The following is a 20,079-nucleotide window of genomic DNA, read 5'->3' as shown; positions in this document are numbered from 1 at the left end:
TACCGCATTTACACTATTTACGCATTTACGCCCTCCTGCCCCTCCATCTCAGGTGAAAAAAAAAAAACGCAAGCACATTTCACAACCCAAGCTTATCAACGCATTTGCTGGACTACTAGTCTCATTAGTGTTGCTGCCGTCGCAGCTGCTGAGGGCCCACAGCACATAGAACATCGCGAAAACTAGCTCTTCCATTAACTACCGACACCCCCCTCCCCGAACCGCCGCGAAGCCAGCGAGCACGATGACCTAACGCGTCCGTAGAAACAAAAAAAAAAAAGAAAGAAAAACGCATCAACGAGCGAAAAATAATTCTTCCATCTACTATCGATAACACTCCCCTCCTCTCCAAACCGCCGCGCAGATATAAGCTTTTCGCTACCTTCGCTTAGGCAGCTCGGAAAGCTGGGCGACTCGACACAAGCGACAGTGCCATCGCCATCAATGCTCTACACATGCTGACACAGGCAAAGAAAAGACAAATCGCCACATCTCGCCATTTTGCAAACGGCGTGCAGTTCAGGTGGTCGCATGTTCCGCAATGGGCAAGTACGGCAGCTACACGGCTGTATTCAAACTGAAAGCTGTGCAGTATGCACTCGAGCATGGGAACCGTGCTGCAAGCAGGCATTTCAGTGTCGGAGAGGCAAGCATTCGCTACTGGCGAGGTCAGCAAGAAAAACTTCAGGCAACAAAGAAGTCGCGACGGGCCTTCCGCGGTGCAAAGTCGGGAAAGTATCCGCAAGTAGAAGATCAACTAGTTCAACACATACGGGGCCTTCGACAGGACGGTTGTGCAGTGTCGCTCGACATAGTGCAGACGGAGGCGCGCAGAATTGCCCGAGCGCAGGGCATCGAAGCGAAAGACTTCAAAGCAAGCTCCGGATGGACAACACGCTTCATGCGACGCCACGGACTTACCCTGAGGAGGCGCACAACGTTGTGCCAGCGCTTGCCCTCAGCATTTGAGGACAAATTACTCGAGTTCCACCGTTTCGTCATACGGCTCCGGCAGCAGAAAAACTTCATTTTGTCACAAATAGGTAATGCAGATCAGACTCCTCTCTGTTTCGACATGCCGAGAAATTCAACAGCAGAGGAAAAAGGTGCACGGAGTGTGCTTATTCGAACATCTATCGCTGAAAAACAAAGGTGTACTGTCATGTTGGCAGTGACTGCGGATGGGTGCAAACTACCGCCTTATGTTATTTTTAAGAGAAAGACGCTCCCAAAGGGAAATTCCCTCGAGACATACATGTGAGGGTCCAAGAGAAAGGTTGGATGTCCGCGGAATTGATGGTAGACTGGGTCAAGACCGTCTGGGGCCGGCGGCCGGGCGGCCTGTTGTATCCGGCCATGCTCGTTTTAGACAGTTTTGGTGTGCACCTCGTAGAACGTGTACGAGAGAAGTTGTCAGAGGTGCGTACTGATATTGCCGTGATTCCGGGAGGCCTCACTTCCGTGCTGCAACCTTTGGACGTTTCCCTAAATAAGCCTTTTAAGCACAACGTTCGAAGGCTTTACACCAATTGGATGGCTGGAGGACAGCGTCAACTAACCCCTGGTGGCAAAATTAAGAGGCCGCCTATGGAAATGCTGTGCGAATGGATCGTGGAAGCTTGGCGAGAGATCTCAGATGACGTCGTCAGGAAAAGTTTCAAGACTGGGATCTCCAATGCACTGGATGAAAGCGAAGACGACATGCTGTGGAGCTCAGACAAGGAAGACGAGTCTCCACCCGGCGGTGATGAGGATGTTCCCTCCGACTCGGACTCGGACTCTGAATAGTCTTAATAAATTTTACGTGTGTGTTCAGTCAACGTCTCTCGCCTGTTCATTAAAACGTAAGTAGGTAGCTTTTATTTTCCCTTTTATGCTGGATTTATTGGTGAATTTTGTGAGAGTAGCCATATTCCTGACATATGTTGAAATTTAAAGCGCGGGAATGCGAGTTGAAAAAATTTCGTAAATTTTACCCCGCGTAATAGGCACACCCCGAACTTGGAGCAGGATTTTCTGAAAAAAAAGTGCGCCTATTATGCGAGTAAATACGGTAGTTGGGCCCAAACCTGTCTTCTAGCCATCAAAGTAGACTGGCTTCAATGCTGGCAAGGATTGGAGCACACCGTCTCATGCCGTTCCCCCTATGCTCGTGATCGACACAGGATTCGTACAGAACACTCCAATCCAAATTCAAGGACAATTGAAAGATTTCACAGATGTACAAGGCCAAAATTCAAAGGAGGGAGAAAGAAACATTATTCATACACATACACTGAAAAATAGTAAAACCTCCTACTTAGCCACAATTTCTTGCAACTAAGCAGCTGATGAGTCGGACACACGCTTCAAGCTCTTCAGGTGGCTTTTCAAAGCCGACTTCCTCATAGTGATGATGTCAACTGCCTTCAAGCTTCAGCCAAAGATGCTCATCAGGTTCGAGCTATACAGATGAAGCTTACTCTCCACCATGCATTCCTAGAAGCTGGGGCTTAAAAATGGAGCCACGATGGCTACATTATGAACTATGAAAACAACAAAAACAGTGCTATGGCTTGGTCTCTTGACCTGGCTTCGTCTAGCTCCATGATGACATTGACAACTTTAGGGAACCGGCCACCATTGTGCAACAAATGTCATCAGACCCTTGCCTATTTTCCCTGCTCACACATCGGCTGCACATTACCTTTCTACTTTGTTTAGGGGTTTTAGTGTCATTTCTATGTTAGCTTTATCTTTTGCACACACAGAAAGTCGATGCGCGTCCCTGATTTTGGGGCGTGTTAGAATCAGCCAAATACTGGGAAATAAATCAGCAGTGAGCTGAAATTTTGTGGCGATGCATCTTCCCGGTACTAATGCCCTTACGTGCTTTTTGCATTCGTGAGAGGCCGCGTTCGACGCTCTGCCCGGGGTGGAGTCTCTCTTGACCACTCATGAAGGTGAAAAGCGCCGAAAGGCATTGGCACTGGGAAGAGGCATCTGTTTTCTTTTTTTTTCATTTTGTTAAAATTGATGCACAGGGAAACTTGATCAATTTTGTAGGTTACGTCAAGGTCAAATCAGCGGAAGTTGACTGTGTGTGTGTGTGTGTGTGTGTGTGTGTGTGTGTGTGTATATATATATATATATATACGTATATCAATACAAATCATTCATAATTTTATTTCTAACATGATAGTTAGGGTACATCCCAGGCGAAAAGCGGCCAAATGCAGCTTGAGAGTGCCTGGGGGGCCCGTAATCCCTTATCTTGGCATTTCATTCAAAGATCGTGCCACATGGTAACCCAGGCGAGAAAAATAATTAGGCAGGGAGCCCACACACAGTCGTACTCACTGGCAGTTGAGGTGTCTTGCAGTGAAGGCTCTCTCGCCACTTCCAGGCCATGAGCCGAGGGCAGCTCCTGCACAGACAGAGGGCAGTGTCGAGTGCCAGTGCTTAATCGTAGCTTCATTCTTAAAGGTGGTAACGGCACAATCGATAAAGTACCTAAGTGCTTACTCACAGCTGATGCTCTGAAAACCAGTGCTGAGTACTGGCTGCTATGGGTAAACTAACTATGACTTGCTACTAGTCATAAAATATCCTTTGCGCTTGTCTTGCACCCTGCCAAAGCGTCTCTTCTTTTATTTTGCCATAAGCCTGCGACCATATCAGCCAGAAAAGGCAGCTCCGATCTTCAAAGACTGACACCAATCGCAAGAAGCAGTAAAAGAACCTCGTAGAACACAAAATGGCGATAAATACCTAGGGGCACGAAAAGTTTGCACAGCATAACTCAGCGTTTGTTGTTTCTGTCATATTGCTGGCCACATTTATGACTTACCCTTTCTGCAGAGCATTCTGGCAGCAATGGAAAGCAAGGAAAAAAGAATATCTAAATCCTGCACACTGGGAATCAACGTTCCACGAAGCATGTTGTGGGTAGCTTGTCTATCTTGCTTCATTTCAGGATGAACGAAGTGCTAACAGACAGTGCAACATGTCTGTCTGAGGCAAGCAGTTATATGCGTGTGATGCATGTCCAGTAGAACTCCGTCCATACGTTTTGGAAATAAACACAGCAAAGACATGCCAACTGGAGAAACGTAAGATCTGAAGTCTGAAGGCAACGGGAAAACAAAACAAAATCGAGCTGGTAATCAATGTCGAAATACGATCCCACTAATTGGTGCAATGGGTCAACATCGATGACTTCCGTGGCAAGAACAGTGCTGACTCGAGATTCCCAATTGCCTTGTGGCTGCATCGTATGCAGGAGCAAAGGTGCAACATCAGAGGCGGAGTCCCGCAAGGTGGTGCAACCGCATGTGGAGTTCAACCATTCAGTTCGACCATGCCGATTGGCCGAATTGAGGTTATTAGATTACTCGTCTGGTGACCTCAGGAATACAATGGCTTAAACAGCAGACCTTGGGTACTGTGAAGTGTGCGCTCAGACGTGTGGTGTGCTCATACATGTAAAGTGCTCCAACAAGCAGTGTGCTCCATATCGCTGGAGCAAGCTGTTAAAAATTAAATTATGGGGTTTTACGTGGCAAAACCACTTTCTGGTTACGAGGCATGGCGTAGAGTGGGACTCTGGAAATTTGGACCACCTGAGTTTCCTTAATGTGCGCCTAAATCCAAGCACATGGGTGTTTCTGCATTCTGCCCTCATCGAAATGTGGCCACCGTGACTGGGATTCGATCCCGCGACCTTGTGCTTAGTAGGCTAACACCATAGACACTAATCAACCATGGCGGATCAGAGCAAGCTGTGGGTTTTCAAATATGTAAAATAAACCAATGTTTTTCCATCAACCTCCCAACTTCATCTCCGAACCAACAAGCAGCTCTCGGCGATAGAGACGGATGATCGCATAGGTCTGCTTAGTCATCTTAGTGTGACGCGCCAGTACAGCAGAGGCCAGCTACCACGTTTTAGGCACTCGGGCAGCATTGGCAAACGACACTCTGTGTGACGCCAGAGTCCGAACTACGAACCCCAGAACAGGATCCCAACAATGCTCACTTCGCGCCACCTGCGGTAGGGAACGGCAGTGTGTTTGGTTTATCGCCTATTGAAAGCTCGCGGTATGCTTCCAATGGCACTACAACACACATGCACTGTGTCACAGATATGTGAAGATGGTCATTGCAATGGGTTGGCGGTCATAGCTGTGAACAGTGACGGACATGCAACAGGTGACCAGGAGATTTGCTGGTACCGAAATAGAAAACCAATTACGCGGCAGCATTTTCCCGTGGGACAGACAGACGAGTGCAGCGGGGAAGCTGTTGTTGCGGGCACCTTCTGCTCTCGATTGCAAATGCTTCACACTTTCTTTTGTTGTTGTTTACGTGGCATCAAGTGGCCGAAAAAGGTGTCGTACGATTGCAGTTTGGCGATACACTGGAAGTCAGTGCTGAAAGATTGTGTTTTTATCCCGGGAATGTATTAACCAGTAAAAAGCAAGCGTAACTGTATTGGGCAATTTTTTGCATTCTTGATTGCGAACATTGGCACTAAGAAATCGTACGAAACAGGATCGTATCAACGAGGTTCTACTGTATGTCAGATGAAAACAAAAAGACGACAACATCAAGATGACGACATGACCAAGAGCAGTGATATTGCTACGGAACAATATGTGCGATCACGAAAAGGCTAGCAGTGTGAAGACGACGACGACGATGATTAGAAGCTAGCACGGGCTGTTGCCTCTTGGCCAAGCGCAGCGTATATTCTTGTAAATATACTTGTACATAGCTTTTCGTCTGCGTCTTCCTACGTAACAATATTATTGATGACAGTTGCAGGATAACAATGAAATGACAATGCATGCGACATCTGTGCGAGCTGTCGTGCTTTGTTTCCCACTCCTTACTCTTTACCGGCACTACAAACCATGCAAGATAGACAGATATAAACGTACCTATGCAAAGCTAATGGAAGAGGCGAAGAATGCTTGAAGTAAAGAATTGCAGCAAGGTACAAATGTCAACTACATGGTAACATATTACGGTGAAGCAATAAGATGAACGTAGAAAACAGCTTAAAGCAGAACACGATTGTCAAGTGATGGTTTTAACTGTAGCAATGGTAACATCTTGGGTTTAATCAATGGTTATGCATTTATAAATATACCTCCAAGCACATATTGCTTTGCCGAAAGAAAAAAAATTGTCATAGAGCAAAATGAAACACTGATCTAAGCTAATAAGTATATTTTTAAGAGACGAAAAAAGAAAAGTATGTCAGTCATTGGCTATTCTTGCACACAAAAAAAAAGGTGAACAAATGGCACACACACACAAAAAATGAACTAATCAGTTATGGCACAAAATCACAAGGAGGTTTCAGTGCTGGATGCATGCAAAATGAATGAAGACGAAAGTGTTGTAGCAACTGACCAAGTTCACAATTATTCAAGAAGAGTGGCAAGTTGTTAATAAATTTACTGCATGAAAGTTTGCAGCGATAGACTTTACGGAAACAACACTTCCAGACATAAGATTACTGCAAAGGGATGGATATGGTACTATGGCAAGCTACATTTCCCTGATGACATATTGCGGTTGTTGCAATAAAAATTGCAAATTGATAGTCAATGCTGTGTGTCAAGTTTGCGTCTAGTCTTCACAATACTCCCTTGCCACAAAAATCAAGAGATTGCATTCACCTGTGCTTCAACCGTTTGCTCAGAAGCTAACTCAGCCACTGGCTCAAGAAGTGGCTCAAGAAGTGGCTCAAGAAGTGGCTCAGGAACTGGCTCAGGAACTGGCTCTGGCATGGGCTCCGGAACGGGCTCAGCCTCTGGCTCAGGAACTGCACAACAGAAACATGACAATGTCACTCGATGGATTTGTATCACCTTATCTGCAATCTGGCCATAATGCTAAATGCGTTCGTGCAGCTACGAGTAAAAAAATTTTCACTGTAACTGCTTGTGGGCAAAGCCTCAGGGACAGGAAAAAGAGCAACACTAACCCAGTTGAGTAAGTCATGTAAAGAACTATTTTCAACACTCCATATTTACATTAATTTGATAAGAAATATGTTGGTTACTAGTGAAATAAAAAAAAAATTCCACTCTCAGAAGGTGGATGACCAACGAAGACAACTTAACACAGAGGTGACGCAGAATTTTGTGCAAAGGTATGAACATATTTATTGTCCCGATGGGTGGTAATCGGGACAACAGGTATGCATACATTCTCGCATCACTTCTGTTATTAACTGCATCCATCAAGTGAGGCAATGAATGGCCAATACCCCCTTAAGCAATAGTTCATTTCATCGTAAATTAAAAAAAAAAGTAATGCAGCCTCCCATTACGTTGCCAGAAGAGAAATGAAATTCTGCGCTGGAATAATGAGCAGCAACGGAGCCAGCTGTGGACGAGGATGAACGCGCAAGCATAGGCATGAGTGTGTTCTAGCGGTTTCTCCGAGGAGCACAAACGAGCCAGTTATGGAACACGACAATACAAGAGCCATTGCTGATGATGACAGTTGATGATGGTGATGATGACAATAATTTCCCCTTGCCAATGAATAGCTCATACCCCCTTTAGCAGTGAGTGGCTACGAAGCCAGCTGCGGAAGAGGACGACGATGCTTGAGCCATTAACCGATGATAGTTGATGATGATTATGATGACGATAATTTCCTCTTGCCAATGAATAGCTCATACCCCCTTAAGCAGTAAGTGGCAATGGAGCAGTTGCTCCGGGAACAAATTAGCCAGCTGTGGAAGGAGACAACGATGCGGGAGCCATTGCTGATGATGACAGTTGAAGATGGTGGTGATGATGATAGTTTCCTCTTGCGAATGAATAGCTCATACCCCCTTAAGGGGAGATGTGGGTCTTAAAACCAACTGTGTTAATTTTAGTGTGAACGGGATGATATTTAACAGTATTGTTCGGCTTTTTCTGCTGATTGCAAATATCTAATTAGATTTTGTATATCTTCATTAGAACAAATGATACAAAGTTTTTAATACAGAAATTTCATCAATTTCTTACGGGACTTTTCAAAAACTTAACTTTGTCGAGAGGAAAAACAAAGTATATGGCCAGAACGCCAGAGAGTAGCTCTAGCCGGTGATGCTATTTTTATTGTTCTCAGTGCAATTAAAATGCAAAAATACCAGATGTAAACATAATTTCAATATCTTTGCTAATTTTCATTTGTATTTAGTGGCAATTAAAATTTAGCCGGCAACTTTAGAAATAAATAAATAGCATCACCGGCTAGATCGATTCGACACAAATATATTGATACCAAACTTTTTGCTGGTACTTAGAAAGAACATATGAAGATACCCCGTAAGGCAGTGTGCGGTGTTTAAAAAAATGAAGCTGAGAAAAACGAGTTTGAACTTTTAGTTCACTATAACTTTTAATGGACTAACAATATGGCAATATAAATTGCACCACCATGTAGCCCTGTCTTTCAGCAACAAGTTCATGACATATATATGGCCATTTTGCAAAAATAACATTGAGATATTGGTTGCAAAATCATGCATAGTCACTGAAAGCAATGCCAGAAAGCTAGCACCACGAGCTTCACATTCCTATTTTAGTTCCTTGCTGTACAGAAGGCACACAAATGACATCCCTATGCAAATAAGGCTGCGCAGAGTTCATGGCCACAACAAAATATGTCCTTTCCACAAAGTTTATGGCTACAACAAAAAATTTGAATCAAATCCCAGTGGTGGTCGCCATATTTCAATGGAGCTGAAATGCAAAAAAGTTCATGTGCTTGTGTTGTAGCGCTTCCCAAGTGGTCAAAATTGGTCCAGGATCATATCACGGTTTTGGAACGTAAAATTCCAGAACTCAAATTAAAAAAAAAAATTATCTCTTGCACACTCTCACAATTGTGCATTCAGCAAAAGGTCACACCTATACCTATAAAGGCTCAGGACTGTAGGCAGAGTCTGTTGGTGGCTTGTGCCTCTTTGCAAGCTTGTTTATCAAAGCATTTCTGTTTGTGTGATCCTTGTTGGACATGTGAAGCCTCCGACGATCCTTTCGCGCATGCCACACGTGGAGCACTCCAGCACAAGCTTGGCACAGAGCCCCTACTCCTTGCCGGGGTCCTTCGAAGCATCAGCGTTTTCTTGGCGCACACGGGACACGGCATAAGTCCAAAAAAGTCTTGCACCACGGATAAATACACGATGGCAAGTTCCGTTCCGCTGTCGCTGACGTCCTCTTTCGTGTCAACACCCAGCAGCTCAAACTTTCGCTCCGTTGCAGACTGCGACGCCAGGCGCCTTATCGGCGATCGCTGCGCGCTTGCTTCTTTCTTCGGTCGTGAAGAAAACGGTATCTACACGGTCTGCGCCAACATGCGAGGCGTGGGTGGACGAAGTGTTGATGCTAGACGTACTGGGTTGCAGCTCGGAACTCGATCCGGCAGAATCTTCAGGCAGACCAGCAGCCGGCAACTCCGGGTACACGACAGGCTTCTGTCGTGCATTCCACGGCCGCCTTCGCGCCTTGCCGAACGCTTGACGCGTAGTAGTCTTCATACGACGGTGTCCTCCAGCCATTCGGGCACCGAAAAAGACACTTTATCGAACGTTGTCGAGAAGCGAGCGGCCGAACGTTCACAGCGGCGCGATGAAACCACACAAACACGCAGCGCGCACGAGAGCGACCGGCCTGTCGGGAACGCGGGAATCGGCACTCAAACGGCGCCAGACCAATAGGAGCGAGGCGCGCGGGGGGCGTGCGCGCTTTGGCCAATCAGCGGCACGGGCGCATCCTTCAGAAATGACGCGATAGCGTCGGTTCCTCCTCACCTACGCCATATTGAACCGGCGCAAAATACGCACAAAGAAAGCAGCTTCCAAACAAGCTCAAAATGGCGCCCGCCGGCCAACGCGTTCGCAAATGACGACGGCGAGAAGTTCGAACATTTTTGGCGATTTTTTGCTAATTCCGCGGCCACCCTGGTCCGTATAGATGTTCTTTTTTATTATTTTCCGATTAAATTTAGGTTCTAGATTTCGCGGAGGGATTCTTGAATGTATAAACATAGCGAAAACGCACTTTTTCAAAACTCGACTTTTTTGCGATTTTTTGACATTTCAAGACCCGCGTCTCCCCTTAAGCAACGAGGCACTGAGTTTCGCACTATAACACCTAGAGGCAAATCTGGCACCACCGTCTATGGGGGCGCTGTGCTGTGATGGGATCGACGGTATATGTGTCTGCGAGGCCTACAATGCATAACCAAGCGAAAGCAAGAACAGACGACAAACTGTTTCAAAGCGAGTGCGTATCTTCTGTCCTCCAAATTTAGTGGCCCGCTGATACTTCTTACGTTTCACAGAATTGTACAGTCGCAGAAAGAATATTATGGACCATGAAATCTAAGAAAAAGCTGAATATCTCCGCAACCTCACAACGCAATCTGGTATTTGCATTTTGGACCTCGACTAGAATATGCAAACAACATTGTCGTGGGCAGTTTTACTGGTTACTGCTACAGGCTGCTCGGGAATTGAACGTTTTCGGAGATCCCGTGGTCCATTTTATTCTGTCCACGACTGTACATGCAATAACAAGTTCTCATAATTAGTCGAAACATGTTTTTTGTGCTATAATAAAGCTAAAACAGCTTTTCACGTGCTGTTTTACAAGCAAATGAATCATTGTGACAGACAGAACGGTGCTTGCCAGGCGCATCGTCAAGGTGTCCTGGCTCTCCGAGAACAATGCAAATCGGAAGTCAGGATATACTGCCATTCCAATGCATACCACAGTGCAGCAGTGCCGGATTCCCCTCTAGGTTATATAGTGAGAAACTCTATGCAATGAGAGGCAACGGAGCCAGCTGTGGAAGGAGACGATGATGACAAATGCGTGAGCCATGGCACAAGCACGTTCGCGCAGTTGTTCGGGCGTACAAGCGAGCCATGAAATCTATAGCAATATACTGTACTGCTCATTCATTCAGCTCAGAGGGCTGTTTTCTTTCCAGACTGTCCCATAAAAAGTGTGCCAGTTCAAATCATCTTTAGCTGGTCCGCATATTACACAAACGTGTAAGACTAATATAATACATTCGTAATCATTGTATAGCACAAAGGATTTTCATTTTCCTGCTGCCAAATTACAATGCGCCACCAAACACAGCCACACCTCAAAGACGCCGATGCTGAAACAGATTGCTTTAGCTTTGCTTCTCTGGCTAAATACTAGCAGTCTACAGATGGCTGTGTGGTTGCCTATGAACACGAACATCCGGCCGAATTTAGCAGCTTCATTCAAAGCTAGTGTTTCAACGCAAGATGATGCAGCTCGGTAGCTTTGCGCAAGACGGCGCAATCGGCACAGCACTTCCATACCTGTCAGAGCATCTCGACACACACCTAAACGGCTTGGTAATGCTGCAGGTATATTTTTACCACACGACTCAACATGCAAGGGTGAGAGGGAATGACGTCTTAGCAACAGAACGGGCATTGCTTTAAAGCAGGGCATCATTCCAACTGGTCGTCAACATAAACACTGGTCAATTTAGTCATTGCTGGTTAATAAACCGCACTAGAGAAAATGTACACGACAACGCGATTGATCTCACTTTTGTGTTGCATTTGTGCTACAGTCGCCTTGATACAACTAAGCCAACTTTCAAACAAGATGCAAGCCAAATAAAGGTAGACGATTGTAGCAGTCTGCAAACATGACAAACGATGTTTCAGTGAACAATGTGCTCCAAAGAATGATGCCTTGCTGTGAAATTTGAGCGATAAAACTAGCTTTAAGCACAAACTCATCTTTTGTAGTTGTTAGTATAAAGACGCAGGATGGTGACTTGCAGTTTCTATTAATTTATTTACTGATAGCTGAAGAGAGCTAGCCAAATACATCACACAAATACTCTGATCAAAAGCATGAATTGATATTGTACGTTTTCTTTCTTATAAAATCAGTGGGGCATAATAGCTGCGCGCACACGGTCATCCACTTTGAAGTGGGTGCGCATTAGATTCAGGTAAATAGTGCCAAATAATGCAGCGATGTGTTTGGACATTTCCTGGTTCTTGTTTTGGTTCGATCCACCGGATGATTCTATCATTTCTGTTGGTCCCGTGAAGGTGGAGTTAAAATAGTTCGGCTGCACTGTACCCCAAGTGAAATTTGCTGCGCTTGCCAGTACATTATCAGTGCACTCTGCTTCCGAGAGAAACAGTCCCGATGAACTCACCTGGTTCTTCGGGGGCCATGGCTGGCTCCTCGTCATCTGGTCTGGGCAATGTCCGGACTTGCTGCCATGGCACAAGCAGGCGTTTGGAAAGCAGCCCTGCAGAAGCCACAGACTCAATTGTCGGTCAACTTAGCGGAAGTTTTTATGACAGGAGTTAGTATCTTGATTACAGGAGAATAATATTATTTGATGGAACTGACTTATTTTTTAAAAACTGATTTTATGGAGTTTTGGTGCATTAAAAAAAAATAATTAGAATGTACTAATAGCTAGGAGCTGGCTATTGATTCACGTAAGCAATTTGCTTACAAAAATGACACATATAAGAAAACTTGAATATAACTCAAATCGAGTTTACAACGCAAACTCTGCAGTAGAAAACAACGTAAACAACAAAATAGAAAACTAACAAAACGGTTCAGCTCTCCAAGCGACCAACATGAGACTGGTCAGGTAACAAAAGTAAAAAACTAACTGGGTGTGCAAAATGACATCATTCTCATGCCACGACCTCTCCACTTGCTGGCTCTAGTACACATTGGCCACCAGAGGGGATTGTGAAAACCAAACTGCTGCACACCAAAGTTTGGCTTGTGCAAATGGACACGCATTGTATGACAAGATAGTCCAAGCATACATTCCGTCCCAAGCCTGTGACAATATAAATTCAAGGGGCACTTTGTCATCCTTACGTGGATGAATGCGAAAGCTTTGCAGCGACATCCAGTGAAGCCAATAGTGGAGTCACGCGACCCAATTGGCCATGTCAGCAGAAGCGCTGCGACGCTGCGACGTGACCAACGGTGTTCATCACGAGGTGCGCACAATGCAAGGTCGTGGGTCCGAGTGCCTTAATGAACTCCATCTTAAATAACCCCGAAGGTTGTGGGTTCGAATCCCATCAAAGGCCGTGGCTTTGAGTGCCTTTATTAAGGGGAGACGCGGGTCGAAAAACGGCGATTTTCATTTAAAAAGTCAGTTTTATGTTTTCGACTGTTTCAACAAGATTGATCCCTCCTCTTTCATATATAAAGAAATCAGAGCCGTAAATGATCGGTAAATTATAAAAAAACTCGGTGAAAGCACTCGAGGTGGCAAGAAAAGGTGCAAATCTGGCCCATTTTCGAGCGCGTGATGCGTCAAATCGCGGCATCGCAAGCCATTGGGCTTGTGCAAGGCAGTAGGCCTACACTTTTTCTCTCCGAGGTCGGCTTTGCCGCGTCACAATCTCCCCGGGAAGTAATAATAAAAACATTTCTCCGCCGAAACCAAGCGCTTTCGCTGGATTTCTAACTCACGTGGTGCGATTCCAGCCACGCCATTGGCTGCTAGCGCGCGACGCGGCTGCAGGTTGTCTGCTCTTTCTAAGACGCGCCGCTCTCTCAACGTGTTCCCAGGCTTTCGGCATTTTTCTGCTCCTTGTTTCTATGGATACCGTGAAGAAACGCGATTTTCGATCTCGAAAGTATCAGTCGAAGCACAAGTTCAAGGGGACTCGCCGCAAAGTCAAGCGGCGTGCAACGGAGACGTCCGTGGCAGCTAAGCCTAACCTAGGTGACGGCGACGCTTTCGACGGTTCAGAGCCGGCCGGTCGCTCAAGTTTCGTTGACAGCGCAGACGAATTCGTCAGCGCATCGGAGAAAAGTAGATAATCTTTGACAATCAAGATAAGAGCGGCGAGGAGACGGCAAGCACCTTTATCTGCGAGATCGGCGCCGGAAACGTGAGCGCCGCGGCATGTCCGGCGTATGGACGGTGCGACCTTTTTATCCGCGAGTTGGCCAAAAAACGAAAACGACTCGCGTCGTTTTTGGGGTTGTGTTGCAACAATGCAGCGTGTACCACGTCTGTTATCTCGTCATCGTATTCGTCGCGGCGTGCATCTCCGGTAGACGACGCTAACGGTGGAGCGCGCCCTTCGGCCAGCCCAAGAGAGAGTTTCACCGTGAATATCAAGGCAGTGGTTGCGGCGCGCGCATTTAGAGCTGGACACAATCAAATCATCCGATTTTGTGCAGTTCTTGGTTTACCAAAACCGATGCACCATAAATCGTTCACCGCCATAGCAAAGAGAGTGCATCTCGCTGCTACAAAACCAGTGGCTGAACTTGGAGTTGGCTCGGAAAGTAACAGCACAGGATGTGGGTCAGCACGGTGCTCACGAAGACTCTATGAGAGAACAACATATGGCGCAGGTGAATTCTAAAGTAGTGCACTGGATCTAGATACCCTAGCCTGCATTATGTGCAATTTTTATATAATTTCAGCGCTACAACACAAATAAAGAACTTTTATAACTTTCAATCATGTTTTTCTCAGCTTCATATTTTTGGTAAAACATGGCTTTTGTGCACGACATTTGATGTACTTATTGTGGTCCAATCAAGACCAAATTTGGTGTGCATCATCTTTAAGATGTGTAGAATGCGCTGATCTAGGTTTTAGTGCAACCGGTTTATTTTTAAGAATGGAAATGTTCAATACCCTTGGGTACCAGTCACTGAAAACGAAGCATCAGATATGAAATTCTCTCAAAATGTTGCCTGTCAAGGGAAATGCATTATCTTGGTTATTAGCACTCACTGGAGTGTTTGGGACAAGAAACGCCATCTTGCACTGCTATATCATGCCAACTGCTAAGTCCAGTAGCTGCACAAACATGCACTGTTTCTCACTTATGCATGGCACTTAGGACACGAAAGCATCGAGCTATCCTAAAACTAAAAACAGATTTGTAATGAGGATATCAAGCTATATAAGTGGTACAATTTTCATTTGCCTAGCAATAATATTTAAAAAGAAAGGTTTCTGAGGAGCGTCTCCTCTTAACTCTATCTTAATTAACAGTTAACTTCATCTTAACTTTAAAGTTCGTGTGTTCGACTCCCACCAAAGGTCAAGGGTTCAAAGCATTTTTGGACCATGGTGTGGTCACACCAACAGTGCCAACGCCGAGTTTTCTGCCTCATGAACCGTACAAAGCTTTTGCATTAAAATCTCACCAAGCATCACTCACCATGAACCCCCTTTCACAGCAGAAGTTGCTATCGACCTACATGGCCCCTTCAGTCTGGCAAACCTTGACCTGTCAATGTTTGCCCAACGTTTGATAACAGCGGTGACGATGGCAGCACTAGTGAGGATGATTGCACAAGTGAAGACGAGTAGTCCAGTGACCATGCCAGCTACTAGTAAGTTTTCGTTATGGAATACACCCTCAGGTATGCTCTTCTTTTTTTTCCTGTCACACGCGTTATGGAGGGGGGTCGACTTACATTTGAGTCGACTTACAATCGTGTCAGTACGGTACCTAGCGGCCCGAGATAGTAGACAACTTGGGTCACTGGGTACATGCCACTGTTTACTGCGAGCGATGGTTCAAACCATTCAAAGTGGTCATAGTTAAAAAAAAAGGCTACTGCTTTGAAAAAGACTAGGCCAGAAACATGCAGTAGAGGCATTGCACAGGCACGTCTCAAAACTGTGAAGTCAAGGATGAGGATGAGTTAAAGTTTGTTAGACTCGGAAGAACAAGATAACTACAGCTGTCTGAAGAGGACATTTGAAAAGAAAAAAGGAATGGACAAAAGGCAAATGTCCACTACATTGACCGCTTGGTGCGCATACGTACGACGGCCGGGCTGTCGGAAGAGTGTGTCTGCATCTTGCGCTGTGGGCAGCACCGCAATGTCCTGCATCGCCAAGCATCGACACATGAAATTTAAAACAAATTGAGCATTGAATTTGCGACTGCAGAAAAGTTTGCATGCTTACGTAAACTTCTAACGGGGAATCTAAAGCGAACAAAGTTAGTGTATTATGCAACATGCTGATAACTATACCAATAATTTGTGAAAAGGACTTTACAGAACTTGCACATAACATCTTCACGTAAGCTGTGAACTAACACAACATATATACGCCTTGAACGACTGAACAGATACAGTTTACAGAAATGCTCTTAGTGCAGACCTACGAAACTCTGAAATTTGTGCTCCAATATTTTACGAAATTTACCTACCTAAGGCAACTGCTATCACAAAAAAACATCTTGGTGCCCTAAATAAATGCTCGTCTTCTAACAGTTACTAGAATTTCGTTTTCTCACCCTAATAAAATTCCATTAAAATAAGTTCAGCGGAGGTCTAACGAGATTGTATCAATCAACAGCAAAGAAGCAAAGGAAACAAGAGACTATATCTTTATTTACTAACAACACAAAGAAACACAGAAATAATGACAATAATTATACAAAAGTCGAGCAAAGTTGCCTTATGTCCACATTTCAATTAAAATAAAGCCCTGTTAATCTCCTCTATGCTTTCCTCGACTTCATAGTATATGTCGAACATGCCGCAGTGACTTTTTGACAGTAACATTCTGCTGCAAAGCACTAGGTCGTGGCTTCGACTCACAGCCACGGTGGCAGCATTCCGATAGGGGTGGAATTCTAAAACAGTAGCGTACAGCATCTTGGATATATATTAGAGCCCAGGTGGCCAAAATTATTAAGGAGCCCCCAACTAAAGCATCCCGCATAGACCATTGTGCATTTTTGGGACATTAAAGAGGCCCTGAACCACTTCTTACTTAAGTCGAGAAATGCATTTGAAGATGAAACAGACTATCTTAGAAATACATTGCTGCAAGAAAAGTACTTAAATGCGTTCAGCAGAAGCAAAGTTATTGGCAATCAAAGGTCGCATATAATACCATTCACGGTATTCCTTCTTCGATCACTTGCACTGCAAACTATTGGCAGAGTCGGGGGGCACCACAACGCTCTGCCTTACTGGACGTCACCATGACGCGTCTGGGGTTCTCAAACCCGCTCTTGGGACATAGGAACATGTGGGGAGCACATGCACCCATCTTCCCCTGCACCGTCGCGTCGAGAGCCGGCATAGACAGGGGAGAGGCGCACTATGCCCTCTCCCGATTCTCCCTCGCTCTCGCGACGTGCGCCTTTCCTCCCCGACTCGCGGGCAGGTAGCTGACGGGCGAGGACATTTCCCTCGCCCAGGTAAAAAGGTACAAAACACCGCGACCGGGGGAGACCCTCTCTCTCTGAGGCCGGACCCCTAACCTGCCGGACTGGAGTACCTGGCGCAACCCGCGAGTGACCATGTTGCCCGACTATCCCAACAACGAGGCCAGCCTATTTATTACTATTACGGAGAGGACGTCCCTCTGCCAGTGTTCTTTATTGCCGGTAGCAATAAACGTTCTTACAGTTGACGCCGCTGGTTGCCTTATTCATTCGAACCCGACGTAGCCGCGATTCCTGCGCTACGGGTTGGGGAGTAACACAAAGCAACTGCGTGGGGATAGATCTGGAGCTCGCCTTCAGCCCTAGCCGCATGCAGAGTGGAACCCCCACACGCGCTATTCAAATTTGATTTTACATTTTCTAGTAGACACCAGTACTTCCAATTTTGGTGCCTATGACACGCCAAACGCGGTTGTCTTCAGCAAGCCACAGTGCGCTCAGCCAGCTGACTCGTTTCGGCACCACATGGCGGTCGCGGTACCTACGCTACGCAGCAGACGGCAGCTACATGCAACTGCATATCGCATATGCACAGCGTTTGCTTTGTGCACAACAGGGCTCGAGTGCGTGTTCGTGCTCGTAAGTTCCAGTCTGGCCACGGTACTTTTGCGGTGCGGCCCAGCTTTGTCCTGTACTGGGTTGACGGGCGGATAGTAGCCACACCCAACTTGTGTGTTTTGAAGTGCTAGCAATAGCTCAATACGAAGCAAAGTCTGCCAAGGCATCTAACCTGGAGCGGTAAGGAGCGAGTACGCGCTGGCAAGCATTCGTGTGGTCTGACCTTAAGTTGGGCATGGTTCGAGGCTGGTCGAGTGCTCAGAACGGGTCAAAATTGGCAGGACCTGACGGCTGCAACACCAATAAGCAGGGTAAGCAAAGTTTCATTCCTACACGGGCGGCCACAACAAAGCATGAGCAGAGGATAGTCAGCTTCTGGAAGTACGTAATTATTATCGAAATTCAAAAGCAGATTTTTGCTTACTTCAGCACGTTTATTAACCCCTTAACCGTTTTGGACGAGCTGTGCTCGTCCTTGCCAGGCCGTCCCCAAACCGTTTTGGACGAGTGTAGCTCGTCCACGCTGAATACGTTCTTCCCTCCAGCGTTTCGGACGAGCGGCGCACGTTTGTGGCGTAGCTTGCATTTTTACTCGACAGATGGCAGCACTGACCGCTTAATTTCTTTTTCTTCAACCGCGTAAACTTTTTTTTTCGTAGGGCAACCTTGGTTTTAAAATGGCATCCAGTGGAGGCGACACGTGTATTGCTGGCCCGTCTTCTCGGAAACGGCGCTTTTCTTCGTCGTCATCTTCGTCAGACGATGGTGATTCAGACACTGATGTGTACATTGTTTCAGGGAGCGAGGATGACAGTGATGATGTTGTACTCAGCAGCTCTTCTGATGAAGAAGATGATTGCTCGGAAGCGAACTTTGCGAGCGCGCGTCAGTGGATGAAGATCGACGTCACGAACATTCCTACACGACCTCCTCGGTTTCCTTTTCTGGCAGTTCCCGGTAAGACGTTCACTATAAGCTCGCCTGGTGACTTGCTTGAATATATTCAGCGTTTCCTCGATGATGAACTCATTTCAATGGTGGTCGAAGAAACTAACCGCAATGCTGCTGAGAAGGTGAAGGGCTGCGGTCCGTGTGAGCATAGCCGCGTCAAAAAATGGGTGCCGGTGACTGAGGAGGAGATGTGGGTGTTTCTTGGTCTCTTGCTGTTGCAAGGAATTGTGCAGAAGCCACGACAGGATTGGTATTGGTCCAGGAACAAGCTCTTATTCACACCTATTTTCGGAGAGGTGATGAGTGGCAACCGGTTTCAGCTCGTGTTTGCTCTTTTTGCTCGTGTTTTCGTGTTTGCTTTAAATATTTTTTTAAGATCGAATACATGCTTTTTATTGCAATAATAATCGAAATCAGGAATAAAAAAAATAAGCAGTTTTGTGGAGAAATTCGTTGATATAAAAAAACGGTGAAGGGGTTAAACTACACAAACAAATATACACGGCAACAGTAGGAAGAAGCGCAATGACCCAAACACCCTTCTTGATTGATGTCACCTATTGGCATTGGCAGCCGCACATCGGAATCTGTTATATTACAAAATAAGGCGTCCAGAAAAGAGTGAAGAGCAGACTCCTGTTGAAAAGACAGCAGTTGAGAAAAAGGCGACTTCGAGCTCTGCTTGCGGGATTCACATGTCGCGCACAACTGCAAAATTTGGCCGAGGTGTTCACAGCACCATAGGCTATTCCATGACTGCTTTTTCACCAAGCCCTTCTGGACCCCTTTAAGTTCTTTGATTGGATTGTCTAATGCCTTCGCATAGGCTGTGATCGCGTCTGCGCCCCGCAAGTAATTGATTGGGGAAGTTAGAGCTTGTCCGAGGGCTAAAGCTCTTTCTCGAAACATGACACAGTTAGTTAACCGAAAAAACCAGACACAGCACGAAAGCAAAGATGTGGACATGGTCCTGCATCAGTCCTTTTTATTACATGCTGTGTCTGCTTGTCGCGCTCGCTAACTGCGACAAGTGTGCATTGACTAGGCCCCCAGCAAGTCCTGTTAGGCTTTCTCTTCAAATGTCTTTAACTGACATGGCCGAGTGATGATGGTGGCTGCCCACCCGTGTAAGAGGCGCTGCACTGCTGTCGCGGATGTTCTGCCGCATGGTCTCCATGTCGATCTGCGTCTCCTGATCGATGATGACCTGAGAGCGCCGGCGGCGGCGACGTACTGGCTCCCCGGATGGTGGTGACCCGGGAACGCGGCGCCTCCCTGCAGGCACGCGTCAACTCTCT

General features: G+C 46.1%; 1 protein-coding gene across 1 annotated transcript in view; it reads right to left on the bottom strand.

Moving 5' to 3' along the window:
• LOC135913306 (double-strand-break repair protein rad21 homolog) overlaps positions 1–20,079 on the bottom strand; it is a 101,399-nt gene that overhangs the window by 21,291 nt on the left and 60,029 nt on the right. The window contains exons 10-14 of the mRNA XM_065445897.1: positions 19,905–20,056; positions 15,854–15,914; positions 12,223–12,318; positions 6,669–6,814; positions 3,340–3,406 (exon numbers count right to left, since the gene is read on the bottom strand). Coding sequence (XP_065301969.1) covers positions 3,340–3,406; positions 6,669–6,814; positions 12,223–12,318; positions 15,854–15,914; positions 19,905–20,056 — 522 coding nt within the window. The remainder of the gene's footprint in view (positions 1–3,339; positions 3,407–6,668; positions 6,815–12,222; positions 12,319–15,853; positions 15,915–19,904; positions 20,057–20,079) is intronic.

Source organism: Dermacentor albipictus, chromosome 6, assembly GCF_038994185.2.
Source record: "Dermacentor albipictus isolate Rhodes 1998 colony chromosome 6, USDA_Dalb.pri_finalv2, whole genome shotgun sequence".
Taxonomy (NCBI): domain Eukaryota; kingdom Metazoa; phylum Arthropoda; class Arachnida; order Ixodida; family Ixodidae; genus Dermacentor; species Dermacentor albipictus.
This window is presented reverse-complemented; position numbering and strand designations above follow the sequence as displayed.